Source organism: Hordeum vulgare, chromosome 3H (genome assembly GCF_904849725.1).
Source record: "Hordeum vulgare subsp. vulgare chromosome 3H, MorexV3_pseudomolecules_assembly, whole genome shotgun sequence".
NCBI classification, from domain to species: Eukaryota; Viridiplantae; Streptophyta; class Magnoliopsida; order Poales; family Poaceae; genus Hordeum; species Hordeum vulgare.
The window spans coordinates 173,001,310-173,020,935 of record NC_058520.1 but is presented as its reverse complement, the minus strand read 5'-3'; the positions used below and the strand labels follow the sequence as shown (position 1 = coordinate 173,020,935).

Here is a 19,626-nt window from a genome sequence, read left to right as displayed (position 1 = left end):
GTTGGGGGGCCTCATGAGCCAAGGAGAGGTGGCACACCAGCCCACAAGGGGCTGGGCCTCACCCCCTAGGGCAGTCGGCCAGCCCAACTTGGGTGGCACGCCGCCTAGGTGGGAGGGCCCACCCTCGTTGTTGCCTCCACCTTGGCCACCGCCCCCTAGGGGAAACCCTAGGGTACCCTCCCCTCCTCCCCACTATATATAGAGAGAGGGAGAGAGACGGCAGCAACACACCAACGTGCTACGGTGTTGCTCCTCCTCTCCCTCGTAGTTCTTCGCCTCTAAACATCGTGCAGCAAAGCCCTACTGAGCTGTCACCACCATCATCTCACCATGTCATCGTGTTGCTGGAGGACTCAGGCTGCTACTTCACCATTGCTCGCTGGATCTAGGAGGTGAAGGCATCATCAAGTCGTACATGTGTTAAACGTGGAGGTGTTGTCTGTTCGGCGCTTGATCGGGAGTTCGTGGGACGGATCATGATCGGTTCGCGAAGATGTACCACTACATCAACCGCGCTCTTGAACGCTTCCGCTTAGCAATCTATAAGGGTATGTAGATTCAATCTCTCCTCTCATAGATGTGCATATCCTAGATCGATCTTGGTGACTGTAGGAACTTTTTTGTTTCCCATGCAATGTTCCCCAACACCTAAGCCCCCGCAACAAATTCGTTACAACCTAGTGTATAGCATGGACACATGTGATATTATTGTAGTGCCTGCACCCTCTTTGTTTAACCATCATGCCAGGAACGGATACACCGTCATGCCAGAGGATATAATTGCTTATTGGGAAGAGTTGGCTGCGGCGGAGGCCAAGGCCCAGACATGGGATGCTCAGGTGCCTCAGCAACAATATTTTCCTGGGCCTAACATCTATTATCAGTCGTGATCACCAAGCTAGGGAAATGCCTAAGTTTGTTGGAGTATGTATTTCTCAGCTACATTACATTCATGCTCATACACTTCATATAAATTGTTGGTGTTCATCCTCTTTCATTGTATATGCATGTTACTTTTATTTTTCCACTTTCTTCTTGTTTGAAAGACTTTAGAAAATCCAAAAATATTTGTTTCTTCTTTTCGGTTTTCCTTTTCAATTTAACTAGTCGTAGTCCTAAAAGAAAACCCCAAAATATCTCCTTTACCTGTTGGGAGCGTTCCCATGTAAATAGTTTTTTCTTGTTTTTATTTTTTCCTTTGCTTGTTTTCTTTCTTCGGGAGAAAAATAAAAAACTCTAAACATATTTCAGTGTGTTTCTCTAAATTTCTTTTCTTTTCTTTGAGTCGTCGAAAGGAGAAGACCACGATGAAAATGTTGAGTGGCTCTCATATGGTTTATTGTTGGTCTAAACAAGAGTCAATATTACCTTATCTTCTCCTTTGAATAAAACTGCCCTACAGATTTCAACTTAGTCTACGGAATCCTTGCACTATTATTATTATTATTATTATTATGACATCATTCGATCGTGCAAATGAAAGGGAATAATGTGTGGGGAACGTCGCATGGGAAACAAAACAATTCCTATGCTCACCAAGATCTATCTATGGAGATCAAGAGATACGAGAGGGGGAGTACATCTACACATCCTTGTAGATTGCTAAGTAGAAGCATTAAGAAACGCGGTTGATGTTGTCGAGCATATTCGTGATCCAATCATGATCCGTCGTGCGATCCAATCATGAACGTCCCAATCAAGTGCCGAACGGACATCACCTTCGCGTTCAGCACACGTACAACTCGATGATGCCTTCACCACCTCGATCCAGGAAGGATAGGTGAAGTAGTAGCTGAGTTCTCCGGCAACACGATGGAGTGGTGGCGATGGTGGTGGTACTATTATGGAGGACTACACCGAGCGCTATCGAAACCGCAAACAGAGGAGAAAGCGATCTAGGGAGAGAGAGGGGCACCAAGGGCTTGGTGTGTTCTCTTGGGGCGCCCCCTCTCCTCTATACATAGATGGAGGGGCGTGGGGAACAACCCCTCCAAGCCCTAGGGCGCAGTCAAGGTGGAAGGAGGTGGAATCCTAGTCCTCCTCCTTCCCTTTCATACAAAGGTGGACTTTCCACCTTTCCCAACTGCATGGGCCTTGAGGTAGTTGTGCGCCTCACCCAATAAGACCAAGGTGCCTCCCCTCAGCCCATGCAAGCCCTTGGGATGTGATGGAACCCTTGGTGGACTTCCGGACTCCTCCAGAAGTTTCCAGAACCTTCTAGAAGTTTCCCGATACAATATCAGAAAAATCCAAAACCTTTTCGGTAGCCAAAATATGACTTCACATATATAAATATTTACCTCTGGACCATTTTGGAGCTCCTTGTGATGTCTGGGATATCATCCGGACATCTAACAACATTCACTCACAAACACAATAACTCGACTATGTCTATATCGTCACCGAACATTAAGTGTGCAGACCCTGTGGGTTTGAGAACTATGCAGACATGACCGAGACACCTCTACGGTCAATGACCAATAGCGCGACCTAGATGCCCATATTGGTTCCCACACATTCTATGAAGATCTATATCGGTCGAACCAACGATGTCAAGGATTCAGTTAATCTTGTATGCAATTCCCTTTGTCTATCGGTATATTACTTGCCCGATATTTGATGTCTGTATCTACATACCTAGTTCAATCTTGTTATTGGGAAGTCTCTTTACTCGTTTCGTAATACAAGATCCCATGACTATATACTTAGCCACATTGCTTGCAAACTTATTGTGATGTTGTATTACCAAGTCGGCCCCGAGATACCTTTCCGTCATACGGAGTGACAAATCCTAGTCTTGATCCATGCCAACTCCACAAACACCCTCATAGATAACTGTAGAGTATCTTTATAGTCACCCATTTACATTGTGACATTTGATACACACAAGGCATTCCTTCAGTGTTAGTGAGTTGCATGATCTCATGGCCATAGGAATAGATACATTGACATGCAGAAAGCAATAGCAGTAAACTGGATACGATCAAACTCTATGCTTAAGGTTTGGTCGCTTCCCAATCTATTGCTAGCCTTCACCTGTACTAAGCGGGAATTCTGCTTGTGCATCCAAAATCCTTGAACCAAGGTATTCCACATTAGTCCACCATACCTACCTATATACGCTATTACCTACCGTTCCAAGTGAATTTGCATGTGCCACCTCTAATATTCAAATAAACTTCTGTTTTGTGCACTCGTACCACTCATGGAGCGACGAGGCAGTCGGTATCTTCCATGATAAGTAAGTTCTTCTCATGATGGGTAGTTATTCATTGTCATTGCACATGAGAGGTTGGTAAAAAGGATGCCCAGTCCTCCATAATCAAAATTAAATTAAACAAAACTCCTTGGAAAAGTTGATATGTTGGAGGGCACCTGTGAATGCGGCTAGCCATGGTTTGTGTATGAATGGTGGATAGGAGTAAACTTTACAATTTTGTTTGGGAACCACTAATAATGAGTTTGGCATGGAAGATACTAAAACCCTTTATCGTAACATTGACAGTAAAGTACACCACCCAAAAACTATATTTTAACTCCCTTAAAACTTGAGCTCTCGCACCTCCACAAATCACTACTTCCCTCTACGAAGGGCCTATCTATTTACTTTTATGTTGAGTCATCACCCTCTTTCTAAAAGCACCAAACCGGAGAGCATTATTGTCATTCTTATGCATTGAGTCTAGTTAATGTTGGTTGTGAGCATGAACTTGATCTGTTCTACTCTGAATTATAATGTTTAGTCACTGCTTGAACCTCACAGGTGCTCTGCATTTATGTTTTGCGGTCTCAGAAAGGGCTAGCGAGATACCATGTCACCATATTATATCATGATTGTTTTGACAAATTATTGGCATGCGAGGCATCTTATTATTTCTTGCTAGTTGGTTATGTATTGCCATGATGAAAAGCAAACGAAAAGGAAAACGAAAGAAGGGTGAATAAAAAGGCTTTATCTTGCTATGTATCCTCCCCGGCAACGGCGCCAAAAATCCTTCTTGCTACTTCTTGAGCTTGTGTTGGTTTTCCCTTGAAGAGGAAAGGGTGATGCAGCAAAGTACATAAGTATTTCCCTCGGTTTGTTGAGAACCAAGGTATCAATCCAGTATGAGGAACAAGCAAGGCCCCAATCTTAGCACCTACACAAACAATCAAACACTTGCACCCAACGCTAAAAAGGGGTTGTCAATCCCTTCACGATTATTTGCAAGGATGAGATATGATAGAGATAGATAAAAGATTGCTAGAACTAAAAGTAAAACAAAAGTAAATAAATGGTAGAAATATTTTTTTTTGGTTTATAGATCTGAAAGTATAATATGGAAAATATACTCGGGGGCCATAGGTTTCACTAGAGGCTTCTCTCATGAAGGAAAATAATACGGTGGGTGAACAAATTATTGTCGAGCAATTGATAGAAAAGTGAATAATTATGAAGATATCTAAGGCAATGATTATGCACATAGGCATCACGTCCGTGTCAAGTAGAACGAAACGATTCTGCATCTACTACTATTACTCCACACATCGACCGACTCCTGCCTGCATCTAGAGTATTAAGTTCATGAAGAACAGAGTAATGCATCAAGTAAGATGACATGATGTAGAGGGATAAACTCAAGCAATATGATAAAAACCCCATCTTTTTATCCTCGATGGAAACAATGCAATACGTGCCTCCCTACCCCTACTTTGTCACTGGGTGAGGACACCGCAAGATTGAACCAAAAACTAAGCACTTCTCCCATTGCAAGAATTGCCAATCTAATTGGCCAAACCAAACCAATAACTTGAAGAGACTTGCAAATATATGAAATCATGCATATAAGAATTCAGAGAAGATTCAAATAATATTCATAGATAATCTGAACATAAACCCACAATTCATGGGATCTCGACAAACACACCGCAAAAGAGTATTACATCGGATAGATCTTCATGAAGATCATGAAAGACATGGTATTGAAGAACAAAGAGAGAGAGAGAGAGAAGAAGACATCTAGCTACTAGCTATGGACCCGTAGGTCTGTGGTGAACTACTCACACATCATCGGAGGGGCAATGGAGTTGATGTAGATGCCCTCCATGATCAATTCCCTCTGCGGCAGATTACCAGAAAAGGCTCCCGGATTGGATCTCACGGGAACAGAGTCTCTCGACGGCAGAAAAGTTTTTTTTGGTCTCCTTCTGGTATTGGGGGAATATTTGGGAATTTATAGGCCAAGGATTAGGGTTAGGAGAGCTACAGGGGGCCCACAAGCCAGGGGCATGCCCCCCTAGGACACGCCCTGCAGACTTGTCGCCTCCCGGCAGGTCTCCTGCCCCCTTCTCCAAGTCTGGCAGATGTCTTCTGGTCCAAGAAAAATCATTCCGGAGATTTTATTCCATTTGGACTTCGTTTATTATTCCTTATGTGCAATACTCAAAAACATGAATAAAGCATAAACTGGCACTAGGCTCTAGATTAATAGGTTAGTCCCCAAAATAATATAAAATAGCATATTAATGCATATAAAACATCCAAAACAGATAATATAATAGCATGGAACAATCAAAAATTATAGATACGTTGGAGACGTATCAAGGATCCCCAAGCTTAATTCCTGCTCGTCCTCGAGTAGGTAAATGATAAAAATAGAGTTTTTGATGTGGAATGCTACCTAACATATTTATCTATGTAATATTCTTTATTGTGGCATGAATATTTAGATTCATAAGATTCAAAACAAAAAGTCTAATATTGACATAAAAATAATAATACTTCAAGCATACTAACAATGGAACTGTGTCCTTTCGAAGTAACATGGTCATAGAAAGTTATCCCTACAAAATCATATGGTCTGGCTATGCTCCATATTTCCCACACAAAGTATCTAAATCATGCACAACCCCGATGAAAGTCAAGCAATTGTTTCACACTTTTTATATTCTCAAACTTTTTCAACTCTCACGCAATACATGAGCGTGGGCCATGGATATAACACTATAGGTGAAAATATAATATGGTGGAGGTTGCAAAAAGAAATAGGAGAAGATAGTCTCCCATCAACTAGCCATATTAACGAGCTATGGAGATGCCCATCAATAGATATCAATGTGAGTGAGTAGGGATTGCCATGCAACAGATGCACTAGAGCTATAAGTGTATGAAAGCTCAAAAAGAAAAAAAACTAAGTGGTTGTGCAAAAAATGAAATTCCACTAGTTATATGAAGGTTACAGAATAGGAAACTCTCTATGAAGGACATGGTGCTAGGTTGAAGTACAAGTGTGGAAAAATATAGTAGAATTGTCCCTTCTCTCTTTCTCTCACTTTTTGGTGGGCATCTTTGGCCTATTTTCTTTGTGGGCTTCGCTGGCCTCTTTTATTTTTTATAAATTCCGGAGACTCATCCCAACTTGTGATTGAATCATAGCTTCCATCATCCTTTTCTGACACGGGACAATGCTCTAATGATGCAAATCATCACACTTTTATTTACTTACAACTCAAAGGTTACAACTCGATATCTAGAACAAAATATGACTCTATAAGCAATATGAAAGTGATGGTGCGTGTCATAAAAAAACGGGCGGTGGTGTTGCATGGAAATATATCTCAGAATGGCTATGAAAATGCCATAATAGGTAGGTATGGTGGCTATTTTGAAGAAAGGATATGGTGGTTGTTTTGAGGAACGTGAGTTTAATGTACCGACGAAAGTTGCGCGGTACTAGAGAGGCTAGCAAAGGTGGAAGGGTGAGAGTGTGTATAATCCATGAACTCAACATTAGTCATAAAGAACTCACATACTTATTGCAAAAGCCTATTAGTTATCAAAGCAAAGTATTAGATGCATGTTCCTAGGGGAAGGTTTGGTAGGAGTTAACCATCGCGCGATCCCGATCTCCACACAAAGGTTGACAATCATTAAATAAATCATGTTCCGACTTCATCACATAACGGTTCACCATACGTGCATGCTACGGGAATCACAAGCTTTAACACAAGTTTTTCTTCCAATTCACAATTACTTACTAGCACGACTCTCACATTACCATCTTCATATTCAAAACTATATGCAAGGAATCAACCTGCAAATGCTCCGTAACACTAATTAATTTTGTTACATGACATAAACAGTTTGAAGCATGGCATTATCAGTTTTTACAAAAGTCATTTTTTCATTTTTTTTGTAGGACAAGGATACAAGGGTACAACATTTTTCCGCAACAGTTCACAACAACATTTTCTAAACATTGTAGGACAATGATACACATTACCAGTTCACAACAGTTCACAACATTATCAGTTTTTTTACCATGGCTTTACCAGTTTTAAACACACATTTTTCTTAATATCGTTGGACAAGGATACAACATTTTTGCACAGCAACCATACTGATTTCTTTTCTGAGCGGAGACTACCATGCTCAAGTCAAAAAACCAGGGAATCACGAGCATTGCTTCATATTTTGACAGCAGAAGGTTTATTTTAGCATAGTAACATTGCAACACAAGGTGTATTTACAGAGAAACTCAACCAATTTACAGAGAAACCGTAGGTCAGATTTTCTGGGAAGAACACGACTGGATTTCTGTAGCTGGATCCATCCGAGCTTCAAGCAAAAGTTGAAGCAACCATGTCTGTCTGGATGTGTTGCGCCATGATGGTCCAAATAGTGGGTGGGGAGGGTGGAGTCGTCGGTGGCTCTAGTACTGCGATCCGCTGCAAGCGAGCGAGATCTGTCGGTGGAGCGGGGGTGAGGGTGGAACAGCGACAGTGGGTGACATGCGGGAGGGTGGGTGGGGAGGGCGGAGTCAGCGTAGGTCGCCGTTCGCGTCGACGCCCGCGATCCGCAGGGATTTAAGTGGGGCGGTGTCGGGGTTGGTATGTTTTGTTTTCTTACGTTTCAATGCAGCAAGCCAAATGCTGCGAAAGGCACCGGCGTGGCGCTGTTCAAGTGGGGCGGTATCGGGACTTAATTATAGACTCCTTGTTTTTTGTGAAGCTCTCTAGGAGGTGCTCTATAAAATTATAGAAGTTGAAGTTGGAAGAAAATTACCCACCACTGCCATCAGTAAGTGGATACTCCTTCGTTTCTTACCACTCATCCAATCAAATAGATCTTTTTCACCAATTTTTTCATTCGTGAAGCTAGAGCTAAATAAGAGCCAAACATTCTTTTAAAATGGTTGCAACTCCTATATAAAACTGCTCTAAAGTGGATTTGATGAAGAGGAGCTGATTTTAATGGAGCAAAGGAGTCCCAAACAGGTCCTTAATCAGACGACGAGGCTCGTTTGATCGGACGGTCACTGAGAAGGCTTACGATTGGTAGAAATGAGGCGACGGGTTTGTAGTAACCGCCCGGGAGTCAATCTTTTCCATAGGTCCGATTTTCCGGTACCCGCTGGTTGGATAGTGCACGATTAATACACGTCACCCCATTAACTTAGTCGGTGGTACGCCATTAACTACCCTGTCCACGCTACGCAAACCGATCCTTTTTCCGGGAGACCGAGAGAAACATCTACTCGTAGCGCAATCAATTAACGTCTCGTCCCGTATCGTGTCGTGTCGCGGCACGCTCTTGCGTCGCGATCCACGCGTACCCGTCTCGTCTCGCGCCCACGTCGCCCTCACGACCGGACGCCAGCTCACGAATATCCACCCGATTTAATCCCGCGCCCTTCGATTCCGCTTCCCCCAGCCTTTCATATAAGGACCCCAGCCTATCCATATGCGCGTGTGCGTATCGATACGCGGTGCCGCGTATCGCAGATAAGCCAGTGGGGGTGGCGTGGGGAGAGAGAAAAGGGCGAGAGGTCTGCAACGCATCGAAGAAAGCGAGACTAAAGTTTCTCTCTCTCCCTCTGCATCCGTCCTCCCTCCACATCTCTCCGTCTCTCTCTCTCCCCCCATCCATCTCTCTCCTCACGAGAGGGGCGGCGACGACGACGGCGGAACCCTAGAATTCGCCCGCTCCCTCCGAGACCGCGCGAGCGAGCGCCGCGCGCCGGCGGCGGGGCAGATCGAGCTCCTGGGTGGCGGCGCGGGCGCCATGTCGTCCCTCAGCCGCGAGCTCGTCTTCCTCATCCTCCAGTTCCTCGACGAGGAGAAGTTCAAGGAAACCGTGCACAAGTCGGTACCCTGCCGTCGTCTCTCTCTCTCTCTCTCTTCCCCCTGCCGGCCCGTGGGCTGTTTTTTTCCCTCTCTCTCGGTTGGTGGCTGGCTGGGCTCCAGAAGCCAGCCCCTAGGGATTTGTTTCGGTGCGCTCTGATTTGTTTTTTTTCCTTTTCGCGATTTTCCCGGAATAAATCTACGGGCGTTTTTTCTTCTCGTCTAGCAGTAGTACTTTGTTTTTGGGTTTTGAGTTCATGGGAACAAATGTTTATTTTATTACTTTTGCTCCGTTTGATCTGTTCCGTACGCGGAGTAAATTCCTGCCAAGTTTCGTGTTCGGTCGTTCTTATCTTTTTTTTTCTCCGTGATAATTATTCTTTATTTTTGTTTAGTCAAATTGGATTCGCTTAGTCTCTACCGCAATTTTCCCTTTTAGTTGGGTAGTTCAGGGGTAGATTTGAAATTTCGCGATCGCGTGAGTCGTGTCTTTTTCCTCTTGTTTTTTTTCTTTCAGCGTGCGCAAATAATAATGAGCTAGTACTGGTAGTTTTTTCCTCCGGTAACTTAGACTATTTCCTTTTCTTCTCTGCCGGCTATACTTCAATTGGTAAAAAGTGAGATCTTCTAGTAGATCAAGTGTGGTTAGTCCAGATAAAAAAAAAGTAGTTAGTCCAGTGATTGCGTGGCATTGTTGTCTCCTGTGCGGCGCCTTTTCCGAGTCATCAGTAAATGGAAAAGCGTAGATGGCATTTACCTGGATTGCAGTATTGTTGCGAAGCCACTGTCAAATTTGGACATTGAGCGCGCAACTGGGTATGCAACCATCCACCTAAACAAATGGATTGGTCTGAAACTCTGTTTACACTTGTCTTCTGTACCGTCGTCAGTACGGTCATGCGTGACGCCTCAGGTAGACAACTGGGGTTGGCAGTACTGGGCCAATGTTGTGACCTCAAGAATTGCATTGTCCGGCTCTTCCTGAGTGCCATACCATTTTTCTTTTGCCCCTTGGAGCTCTGGTCCATCTATTATGTTTAGTGCAATGGAGTATTGCAATCTTTTTATGTGGTTTTGACGATGCATGATGCCGCAGGCTTGAACAAGAGTCAGGGTTCTACTTCAACATCAAGTACTTTGAGGAGAAGGTCCATGCTGGGGAGTGGGATGAGGTGGAAAGGTATCTCTCAGGTTTCACCAAGGTGGATGACAATAGGTATTCGATGAAGATCTTCTTTGAGATCAGGAAGCAGAAGTATTTGGAAGCGCTTGATAGGTAATATTCTTGCGTTTCTTGTGGAATTGTACCCCACTCTGAAAAGGATCAGGGGTTTCTTGTCCCATGTTTTTGGCATTGGTTGAAACTAAAGTTTACTAATTTGCTGTAATAATTTCCGACAGGCATGATAGAGCAAAGGCGGTTGATATTCTTGTCAAGGATCTTAAAGTCTTCTCGACATTCAATGAGGAGTTATATAAAGAGATAACACAGCTTCTCACTCTTGAGAATTTCAGGTTCTTTTTTCCTACCCCATCTTATCATTATTGTTTGTTTTCTCTTTTTCTTTACGCGGAAGCCATTCTGAAAGCTTCTTGTAATTGATGTTTGCATCATATGGTTCCTCACTAGTCTGTTCCTTTGTGTGAACTGTTACCAGTAATACAGTGCAAAATGGTATGGTTGGTCGTTTAGATGAGTGCTTGGATCTTTAATTGCTTTGGACTGTTGAAACATAAATTCAAATATCTTTCTTAGATATTTTAACTTATATAGTATTGAACTTCTATGCTTGGCATGGTTTCATTTTGTCTGCAGATCACATCGTCTGTTTTTCTGGTCATATCATGGATTAAAATGAAACTTTTAGCTGACTGAGCTTACAGGCAGGGCAACTGCATCGACCTATTAACACTTTGATAACCAGTTAGTATCTACTAGATGACATGGGCACATGGCTACTTGAAACAATACAAGTGGTTATATATAAGATGGCTACTTGGAAAACATTATTAACCAGGGTCCACATGTAGTACTTAGTTATGATTTGTAAATTCTTGTTCTTGAGTGTGCTGGCATTCCTGAACTGTTGCGTTTAACAGTTTATATGGTGTGTGTGCCTTTTTAATCAATCTAATTTGTTTATGTATATATTATTAGTATTTTGGTTTTACTATTCTTTGTAAATTAGCTCAAATCATTTACAGTTTGCTGTTTTACTGCAGGGAAAATGAACAGCTATCTAAGTATGGGGATACAAAATCTGCTCGCGGTATTATGCTGATTGAGCTAAAAAAACTAATCGAAGCAAATCCCCTTTTCCGGGAAAAACTTGTCTTTCCAACTCTTAAAGCATCACGTTTGCGGACTTTAATTAACCAAAGGTTTGGACTAAATAATCTAATGGTGTTATGCTATCTGAGTCTGTTTTCATGTTCCATTTGATCTTCCATTAGCTGGTGAATGTGTGAGTTCATAATATCTTGAGAACATGTGCAGCTTAAACTGGCAGCATCAACTTTGCAAGAACCCTCGGCCAAATCCAGATATCAAGACATTGTTCACGGATCACACTTGCTCTCCTCCCAATGGAGCCCGTACATCTCCTGTATCTGTACCATTGGCAGCTGTTCCGAAGGCTGGTGCAGCATACCAGCCACTCACGGGTCATCCTGTATGTTCTCTCTTTTATATCATTTCCTTCTTATGTGCGCTTTATCATCCTTAGTTTACTAAAATCCAGTATGCTCATTATCGCAGCCATTCCAGCCTCCTCCTCCTGCTGGTCCATCTTTAGCTGGTTGGATGACAAGTGCTACTGTTTCTTCATCCATTCAGTCTGCTGCCGTGGCAGCATCATCAATGTCTGTTCAACCAAATCAAGGTATTGTGGTAAACTAGTGACTGTCTGCTGACATGCATCGAGTGGCTTGTTTTACACATCTTTGCACCAAACATGATACTTCGCTAGTCGATAATACCTAACAAGTCTTATCTCTGGAGTTTTACCCTTTTATACGTACAGAAGATGTTGGTACTAATACACTGCCCTTGCAGTTCAAAAGAAAAAAAACACTCCCCTTGTAATCTTTCTCTGACCTAACCTGTCCATTTTATTATGCATACCTTTTTTCTCACAAGTGATGGCATATTCGAGCATAATCTGTAAGACTGTAACATAGTTGACATACTTGGCTTGCTGTTTTTGACATTTTTATAACAAAAAAGTATCTGGTGTTTGAGTATTAATGAAAACTTAAGATCTGCTGAACAAGAAATATGAGTTATGAGATGATCCTTGCAATCAGCCTGTGCAATTGTTGGTTGGGCACTTCTATTTCGTTGGAGTTGCAGTTACCTTGACCGTTGTAGCCCTACATAATCTTTCTGCAATTATATCCAATGCTAAGCAAGTAAGCATTCTCCACAGTGTACCCTTGCAATGGTTTTATGGGGAAGGTCTCGAATAAAGTTTCCTTGTTAAGACAAGTCAATAAATATTTCTGCTATTATATTCATGCTAAGTATTTTTCAAGTTTGCCAGTCTTCATTACCATTGTTGTTGTTGTTGTTGCTAGAGCGCAAACACAGATCGAGTCCATTAGTCTGCATGCCTTGTGGTGTTATTAGGATTTTTTTCTCGTTTTTGTAGTCAGGGAGTTATTTTTGTAGGGGGAATGGGTTGTTAATTTGTATCTTAGAAACATGGGCTGTTACCTTGGTCTCAAGGATTCGTAAATCAGGCTTATTTATATGCAATTAAGAAGGGACATCCGTGTTACCTAGTGGTTAAGCACAAGGTGGTTGTTGTTGTTGGGTTCTTGGGTTTAAGTCCCCGCCCGCCTTCTTGAAACATGGCGGATCCTTCTACCTATTCTCGTCTTTGTGTGTCGGAAAAGTAACAATGTTGTGAGAAGTAATGAATCTACAATGAAGTTTGGTGCAAAGTTTGGTGTGCTTACTTTATGCCAGTTCATCTTTGGAGTTTATGGCCTTCATGTGTGTGATTCTGCACTGAGATAATCACATACACGACACTTTGGTTATTGCCTCTATCATGTAGTTCTGTTTTGTAGAGCGATATATGCATAGTACTTTTGTCTCTCCTCCAAGGCCCCTTTTATCTGTATGTAATACTTCATGTTGACAAGATACAAATTAAGGAGTATAATGGATCAATGTTATACAGTTACATTATGAGATTAATTTAACAGTCCTGGCTTAGTTCTTTCAGGATGTAGAGCTTTAGTTCTTCATGGCAACAAAAATGAACATGTAATTTTTATTATTGCCATTTTGTTTGTTGTGATGGGAAATGAATTATGTGTTCGGTTGTCCTATGACCTCAGTTCTATACTTAACAGTTATTATTTCTCCAGGCATGATGAAACGGCCAGCTATATCAGACTATCAAAGTGCAGAATCTGAGCAACTAATGAAGCGATTGAGGCCCGGTGGACATGGTATTGATGAGGTAATGTTGCATTGTAGTCAAGATTTACGACCATGGCGCATTTTATATGAGCTAAAGAAAATAATCTGTACTTATTTGCAGGCCACCTATCCTGCACCTACTCCTCAACCTTCATGGTCATTGGATGACCTTCCTAGGACAGTGGCGTGTACATTATCACAGGGATCTAATGTAACTAGCATGGACTTTCATCCTTCTCGTCATACACTACTACTAGGTACAGTTAAGATTCCTAATTTACTCTTATCTTAAAAAATGATTTTAGTCCCAACATGGCAAGTTCAAAAGGTGTATCATTGGTTTGGGCAAATCTTTGAATTTCAACACCTTATTTATTTTCTCAACTTGTCTACTGCTCAATAGTTGGATCTGCTAATGGTGAATTTACACTTTGGGAGATTGGTCTGCGTGAGAGGCTGGTCTCAAAGCCCTTCAAAATTTGGGACATGCAAGCATGTTCAGCACAATTTCAGGTAACTGAGATCTCAAACAAGTTTTAGTTCTGAATGTAATTTACTCTTGTTTGTTTTTACTTGTAGTCTTGGTACTTGTTTGCAAGCGTCTATATGTTTTGATATTATATATGTGCCTGACTATTTACCCATTATGAGAAAAGAGTGTCTTGGCTAAAGACTCTTCCATGCCCATTAATCGAGTTACATGGAGCCCTGATGGCGACTTGATTGGTTAGTGCTAATATTCAATCCTCACTCAGTAACTCTGCATTGCACTCCATTGTTACTTAAGATTGCTTTTTCTTTTTTGGTTTTTAGGAGTTGCATTTGCAAAACATTTGATCCATCTGCACGCATACCAACAACCAAATGAAACACGCCAAGTTTTAGAGGTTTGTAGAATTTCTAATTGTGTATCGAACTTCAATTTTATTGATGTTACATTTTATTATATTAAATGACTTTTGTTACTAATTCGTTTATTCATCATGTCAGATTGAGGCTCATTCTGGTGGAGTTAATGACATAGCATTCTCCAGGCCAAATAAGCAACTTTGTGTTGTCACTTGCGGAGATGACAAGCTGATAAGGGTACTTGACATGTTGTAAATGGTTATCATCTATTTCATTTTCCCCAGGCCCAGTCTTCTGTAACTTCCTTTCCTTTTTGTAGGTCTGGGATATGCATGGGCAGAAAATATATTCGTTTGAAGGGCACGAGGCACCTGTGTATTCTATTTGCCCTCACCACAAAGAGACTATTCAGGTATGTTGTCTGAATAGGATATTTAGGCATCAATCAACACTTATAATGCAATGATGATATCTGTAGTTACTCCTTATGTATGCTGCAAAAGTGTACTCAACTCTAATTTGAATTGAGGCACTATGAGCCATTATGGATGATGCCTGTATTTCGTGAACTGAGAGATTTATGAGTGCTTGGCTTTTTCAAGCACGTAAGCGTTTTTCTGGTGTATTGATACATGATTTTATTGTGTTCCCTGCAGTTTATTTTCTCAACTTCCATTGATGGGAAAATTAAGGCATGGCTTTATGACAATGCGGGATCTAGGGTGGACTATGATGCTCCAGGAAAATGGTGTACTACAATGCTTTATAGTGCCGATGGAACTAGGTAAACATGATGTGTTATTTTGCCAACTAGAAGTGTTTTGAGTTATTCTAGATGTAATATTTTACGTGTCGATTATTTGAAGGTTGTTCTCATGTGGAACAAGCAAAGAGGGAGACTCACATTTGGTTGAGTGGAACGAAAGCGAAGGATCTATCAAGAGAACATATTCTGGATTCCGCAAAAAGGCATCTGGTGTAGTGCAGGGTGTCGTGCAGTTTGATACAGCTCAGAATCATATTTTAGCTGCTGGGGAGGATAGCCAAATTAAATTTTGGGATGTTGATAACACCAACATGCTTACTTGTATTGATGCTGACGGAGGCTTGCCAGTTAGTCTCTGTTCCCTATTGTATTTGCCAGTCTTTTCTCCATTTAGTAATCTAACCTCTGTACATTCTAACAGGGCCTTCCCCGGTTAAGGTTCAATAAAGAAGGGAATCTTCTCGCTGTTACTACAGTAGACAATGGCTTCAAGATACTTGCAAATTCTGATGGGCTCAGATCTTTACGGGCTTTTGGGAACCGGCCTTTCGAGGCGTTTAGATCACCATATGAAGCTTCTGCGATGAAGGTAAGCACCTGTATTCCTGCCTGCTATTGTCATGACATATTGTGGGTGTAGTTTTCAGAAAGTTTCTAACCTAGTGTCGAATTAATAGGTCTCAGGTGCTCCTGTTGTTGCGGGCATCTCTCCTAACATTGGCCGAATGGATAACTTAGACAGGAACTCTCCTGCGAAGCCATCTCCTATACTGGTATGCTGATCCAGAAGAAAGTAGACTTTGATAAGTTTCATATGTTTTAATGCCTCTATGATCACCTTATCAACAACAATACAATCTTACTTAATCATGATTATGATAGAATGGCGCTGATCCAGCATCTAGAAGCATAGATATAAAGCCAAGAATTTCAGAAGAAAAACCTGATAAAGCAAAACCTTGGGAGCTGATGGAAGTTTTAAATCCCCAGCAATTCCGTGTAGCTACATTGCCAGAAACTCCAGACCAAGCCAGCAAGGTTCGATCCATCTTATTCTTGATTGTGTGTTTGCACTTCTCATCACGAAATTTCTGAGAAGATTACCACAATATGCAGGTTGTCAGACTTCTGTACACAAATTCTGGTGTCGGTTTGTTAGCACTAGGGTCTAATGCCATTCAAAGGCTGTGGAAATGGAACCGCAATGAGCAGAATCCAAATGGGAAGGTATATATATTTTTTCTATTGATTACTTGTGTTTAGGTTAATTCAGAAGATTGTTGTATAAAATTTTCCTTTCATCTGAACAGGCCACAGCTAGTGTTGTGCCACAGCATTGGCAACCAAACAGTGGCCTTGTCATGGCAAATGATATCGGAGAAACACCTCCTGAGGAGTCAGTCCCATGCATTGCACTCTCCAAGAATGATTCTTATGTGATGTCTGCATGTGGTGGAAAGGTCTCATTGTTTAACATGATGACATTTAAGGTAATTTTAGTTATTTTATTTGGATGTATTTCCAAACTTCAGGAATTTTTTATGATGCATCTGTAGGTCTTTAGCCAATCAGGTCTAATATCTGGGGTTGCCCATGAGGCCTTTGTACTGCGTTGTACCCCCTCTTTAAATCAAGAATAAGGTGCATTTTGCCGAAACATTAACAGCGTCTCTCCTACAGGTGATGACAACATTCATGCCACCTCCACCAGCATCGACCTTTTTAGCATTTCACCCTCAAGATAATAACATCATAGCAATTGGAATGGAAGATTCAACCATCCACATATACAATGTCAGGGTAGATGAGGTACTAAAACTTGAAAAGGCGCCACAGATTATCAAGTTATTAAATCACTGCTTTGCTGCTGTATTGAACTTTACCTTTTCAGGTCAAAATTAGACTCAAAGGACATCAAAAGAGGATAACAGGATTGGCCTTTTCCAACAGCCTGCATATACTTGTTTCCTCGGGCGCTGATGCACAGGTTACTACCACTGACACCTTTTTCTATTTTGCATTTTCATTGGTCAGTCATTTACCGTCCTCATTTTGCAGTTATGTGTGTGGGCCACCGATTCTTGGGAAAAGAAGAAATCGGTCGCTATACAAATGCCAGCTGGGAAGGCTCCATTAGGAGACACAAGGGTTCAGTTTAATTCTGATCAAAATCGCTTGTTAGTAGTCCATGAGACTCAGATAGCTATTTATGATGCGTCCAAGATGGAGAGAATCTACCAGGTAGTATATCATATATCTGATGGAAACATTTTGTTGCTGTCTGTTACTAATCTCTTTCTCAATCTTGTTTCAGTGGATACCTCAGGGCACTTTGTCAGCTGGAATATCACACGCATCGTACTCGTGCAATAGCCAACTAGTTTTTGCTGCTTTTACTGATGGTAATGTTGCCATCTTTGATGCGGATAACTTGAGATTACGATGCCGCATTGCATCATCTGCTTACATGTCTACGGCAGCCATAAACAGGTAATCTCTTTTTGTACATTGGCTGCACAATATTTGCCTGAACATCATGCCACAAATTCTGAGTGCTGCTACATTTTGATTTTCATTTGCCCTCTGAAAGGTTATAACCATCCTATAACTGATCAAGCAAATTTTCAGTATGGAATTGCATCGGATATTATGGAAATACATATATTTGAGGAAATCAATGAATATTAATGTATAAATAACAATAAAATTCGTCCAAACTCCAGTCTCAGAAACATTTAACGCATTATATTTTTCACGCAAACTTTTAAGTTAAAAAGGGGAAAAGAACTTGTGTGCTTTGAGCTTGTTAAGACCAAGGCAGCGTAAAAGTTGTTTGTGGGTAAGGATACTCAGCTACATGTTGATCCGCTAATGTCGAGGTGTATTTACTGGCATTTTTATTCGTTCAAGTTTTGGTAACTTTATGATGTCTTGGTGGGCTGGCTTAATGAGTCCTCAACTTTGTAAGGCTATCCGTAATGGTAGTACCATAGGTAGTATCATGCATGCCAACTAGGCAATTTTGATGAGGTGGCATAGAATTAAATGAAGAAAGAGAGGGTTGAGTATCATATCATGATATGAAGAAAAAGAGGGTTGAGTATCATATCATGATACCGTATCATATTAAATGATGTGCTATCATGTGTCTTGCATGGCAATAAATGAACTACCCTATGATACTAACTATGCATCACGGATATGGTATCATACACTAGTATCATATGCATGATACTAGTATATGATACTACCCATTACAACCAGCCTAAGACTTCCTGATTTCAGGAGCAATGTAATAAACGAAGGCAGTGTTTAGTTTATGACCGATGTAATGTAAGATAGGTCATCACCAATCTCTTGACATCATTGTGGGAAACACATAAGATGGGTGTTGACTGTTGACGCCCAATAACCATTTAAATACAAGCCAAATCATTGGATATCTAAGTGTAAAGTACAATAGACAGACAAGAAACTATGACATTTGTATTTTTGAATTCCCATTCCACTAAAAGTTTCAGATTATGGCAATACTTTACTGCTCTTACTTGCTTCTTATATGATCTAACAACCATATCTCTCTTGGCTCCAGCAATCCACCCATTTACCCTTTTGTTGTCGCTGCACATCCCCAAGAACCAAATCAATTCGCAGTCGGGCTGTCAGATGGATCTGTTAAAGTGATGGAGCCGTTGGAGTCCGACGGGAAGTGGGGAACGCCTGCTCCAGTGGAAAATGGGGTGGCCAACGGCAGGGTGCCAGCATCATCAGCTACAAGCAATCCAGCCACAGATCAAAACCAAAGATAGATGCATGTTGAGTTAATTGTAAAATCTTGTCACCCGCATGTTGGTGTCAGCTAGGTTATTGTTGCGTTTCTTGGGAATGTAAGATCAGCTGTGTGTTTATGTTGTAGATTGTGAGATGATAACCCTTGCTCCTATGAGTGATTATTTTGTGATAGGGATAAAGTTCATAAGAAGGTCCGCCTTAGGTTTTCGGCAGTTTAAACGGAATAGCCGGACGCATTAGGTATCTTGATGCATAATGATGTAATTCAGTTCATGGTTTTGCATCCATTTTTTCGGGAAGATAAAGCCCCGGGCCTCGGCATGGATTTATGCACATGCCCATCTGATATTGCATAACAGTTAAGAATCCAACATCTCCAACGTGACTACAAGTTCATATAAGCCCATACCGAGGCTGTAATAGCCGACAACAGGAATGGGATTACATGATGCCTGATGCGTTGCAAGCATTGGTACGCTTTGGTTTTCCCTTCGTTCTGGTTGCTTCTGAGAAAAGCTATTGTGATTGCCTTATACATGGAAAATTATACATGCTGTATACTCTCCATCTCAAAAATAATTTCGTGGGCTTAGTTATCATTTTTGTAGGAGTGCGTTTGATAAGCTGCATAGAGCCCAACTAGGCCCTCGCGGGATGAGCCCAACTAGGCCCTCGCGGGATAAAA

The 19,626-nt window shown here is 41.5% G+C and overlaps 1 protein-coding gene across 1 annotated transcript; it reads left to right on the top strand.

Moving 5' to 3' along the window:
- Positions 1-8,826: 8,826 nt before the first annotated feature.
- On the top strand, positions 8,827-19,214 carry LOC123443393 (protein TPR1). The gene is made up of 25 exons (XM_045119740.1): positions 8,827-9,123; positions 10,199-10,378; positions 10,504-10,617; positions 11,326-11,484; positions 11,600-11,774; positions 11,861-11,984; positions 13,480-13,574; positions 13,656-13,791; positions 13,938-14,047; positions 14,191-14,260; positions 14,348-14,421; positions 14,525-14,620; positions 14,703-14,795; positions 15,040-15,167; positions 15,250-15,496; positions 15,571-15,738; positions 15,827-15,922; positions 16,032-16,187; positions 16,266-16,376; positions 16,460-16,639; positions 16,830-16,958; positions 17,041-17,136; positions 17,208-17,390; positions 17,464-17,639; positions 18,742-19,214. The coding sequence occupies exons 1-25, from the start codon at positions 9,044-9,046 to the stop codon at positions 18,956-18,958; spliced, it is 3,393 nt and encodes a 1,130-aa protein (XP_044975675.1). The 5' UTR covers positions 8,827-9,043; the 3' UTR covers positions 18,959-19,214.
- Positions 19,215-19,626: the final 412 nt, after the last annotated feature.

Excerpts from the sequence above, each read along its gene's own strand:
- LOC123443393 (XM_045119740.1), top strand. The coding sequence starts at position 9,044 with ATGTCGTCCCTCAGCCGCGAGCTCGTCTTCCTCATCCTCCAGTTCCTC. Across the intron at positions 10,618-11,325 it reads CTCACTCTTGAGAATTTCAG|GGAAAATGAACAGCTATCTA; the intron begins GTTCTTTTTTCC and ends GTTTTACTGCAG. Across the intron at positions 11,985-13,479 it reads GTCTGTTCAACCAAATCAAG|GCATGATGAAACGGCCAGCT; the intron begins GTATTGTGGTAA and ends TTATTTCTCCAG.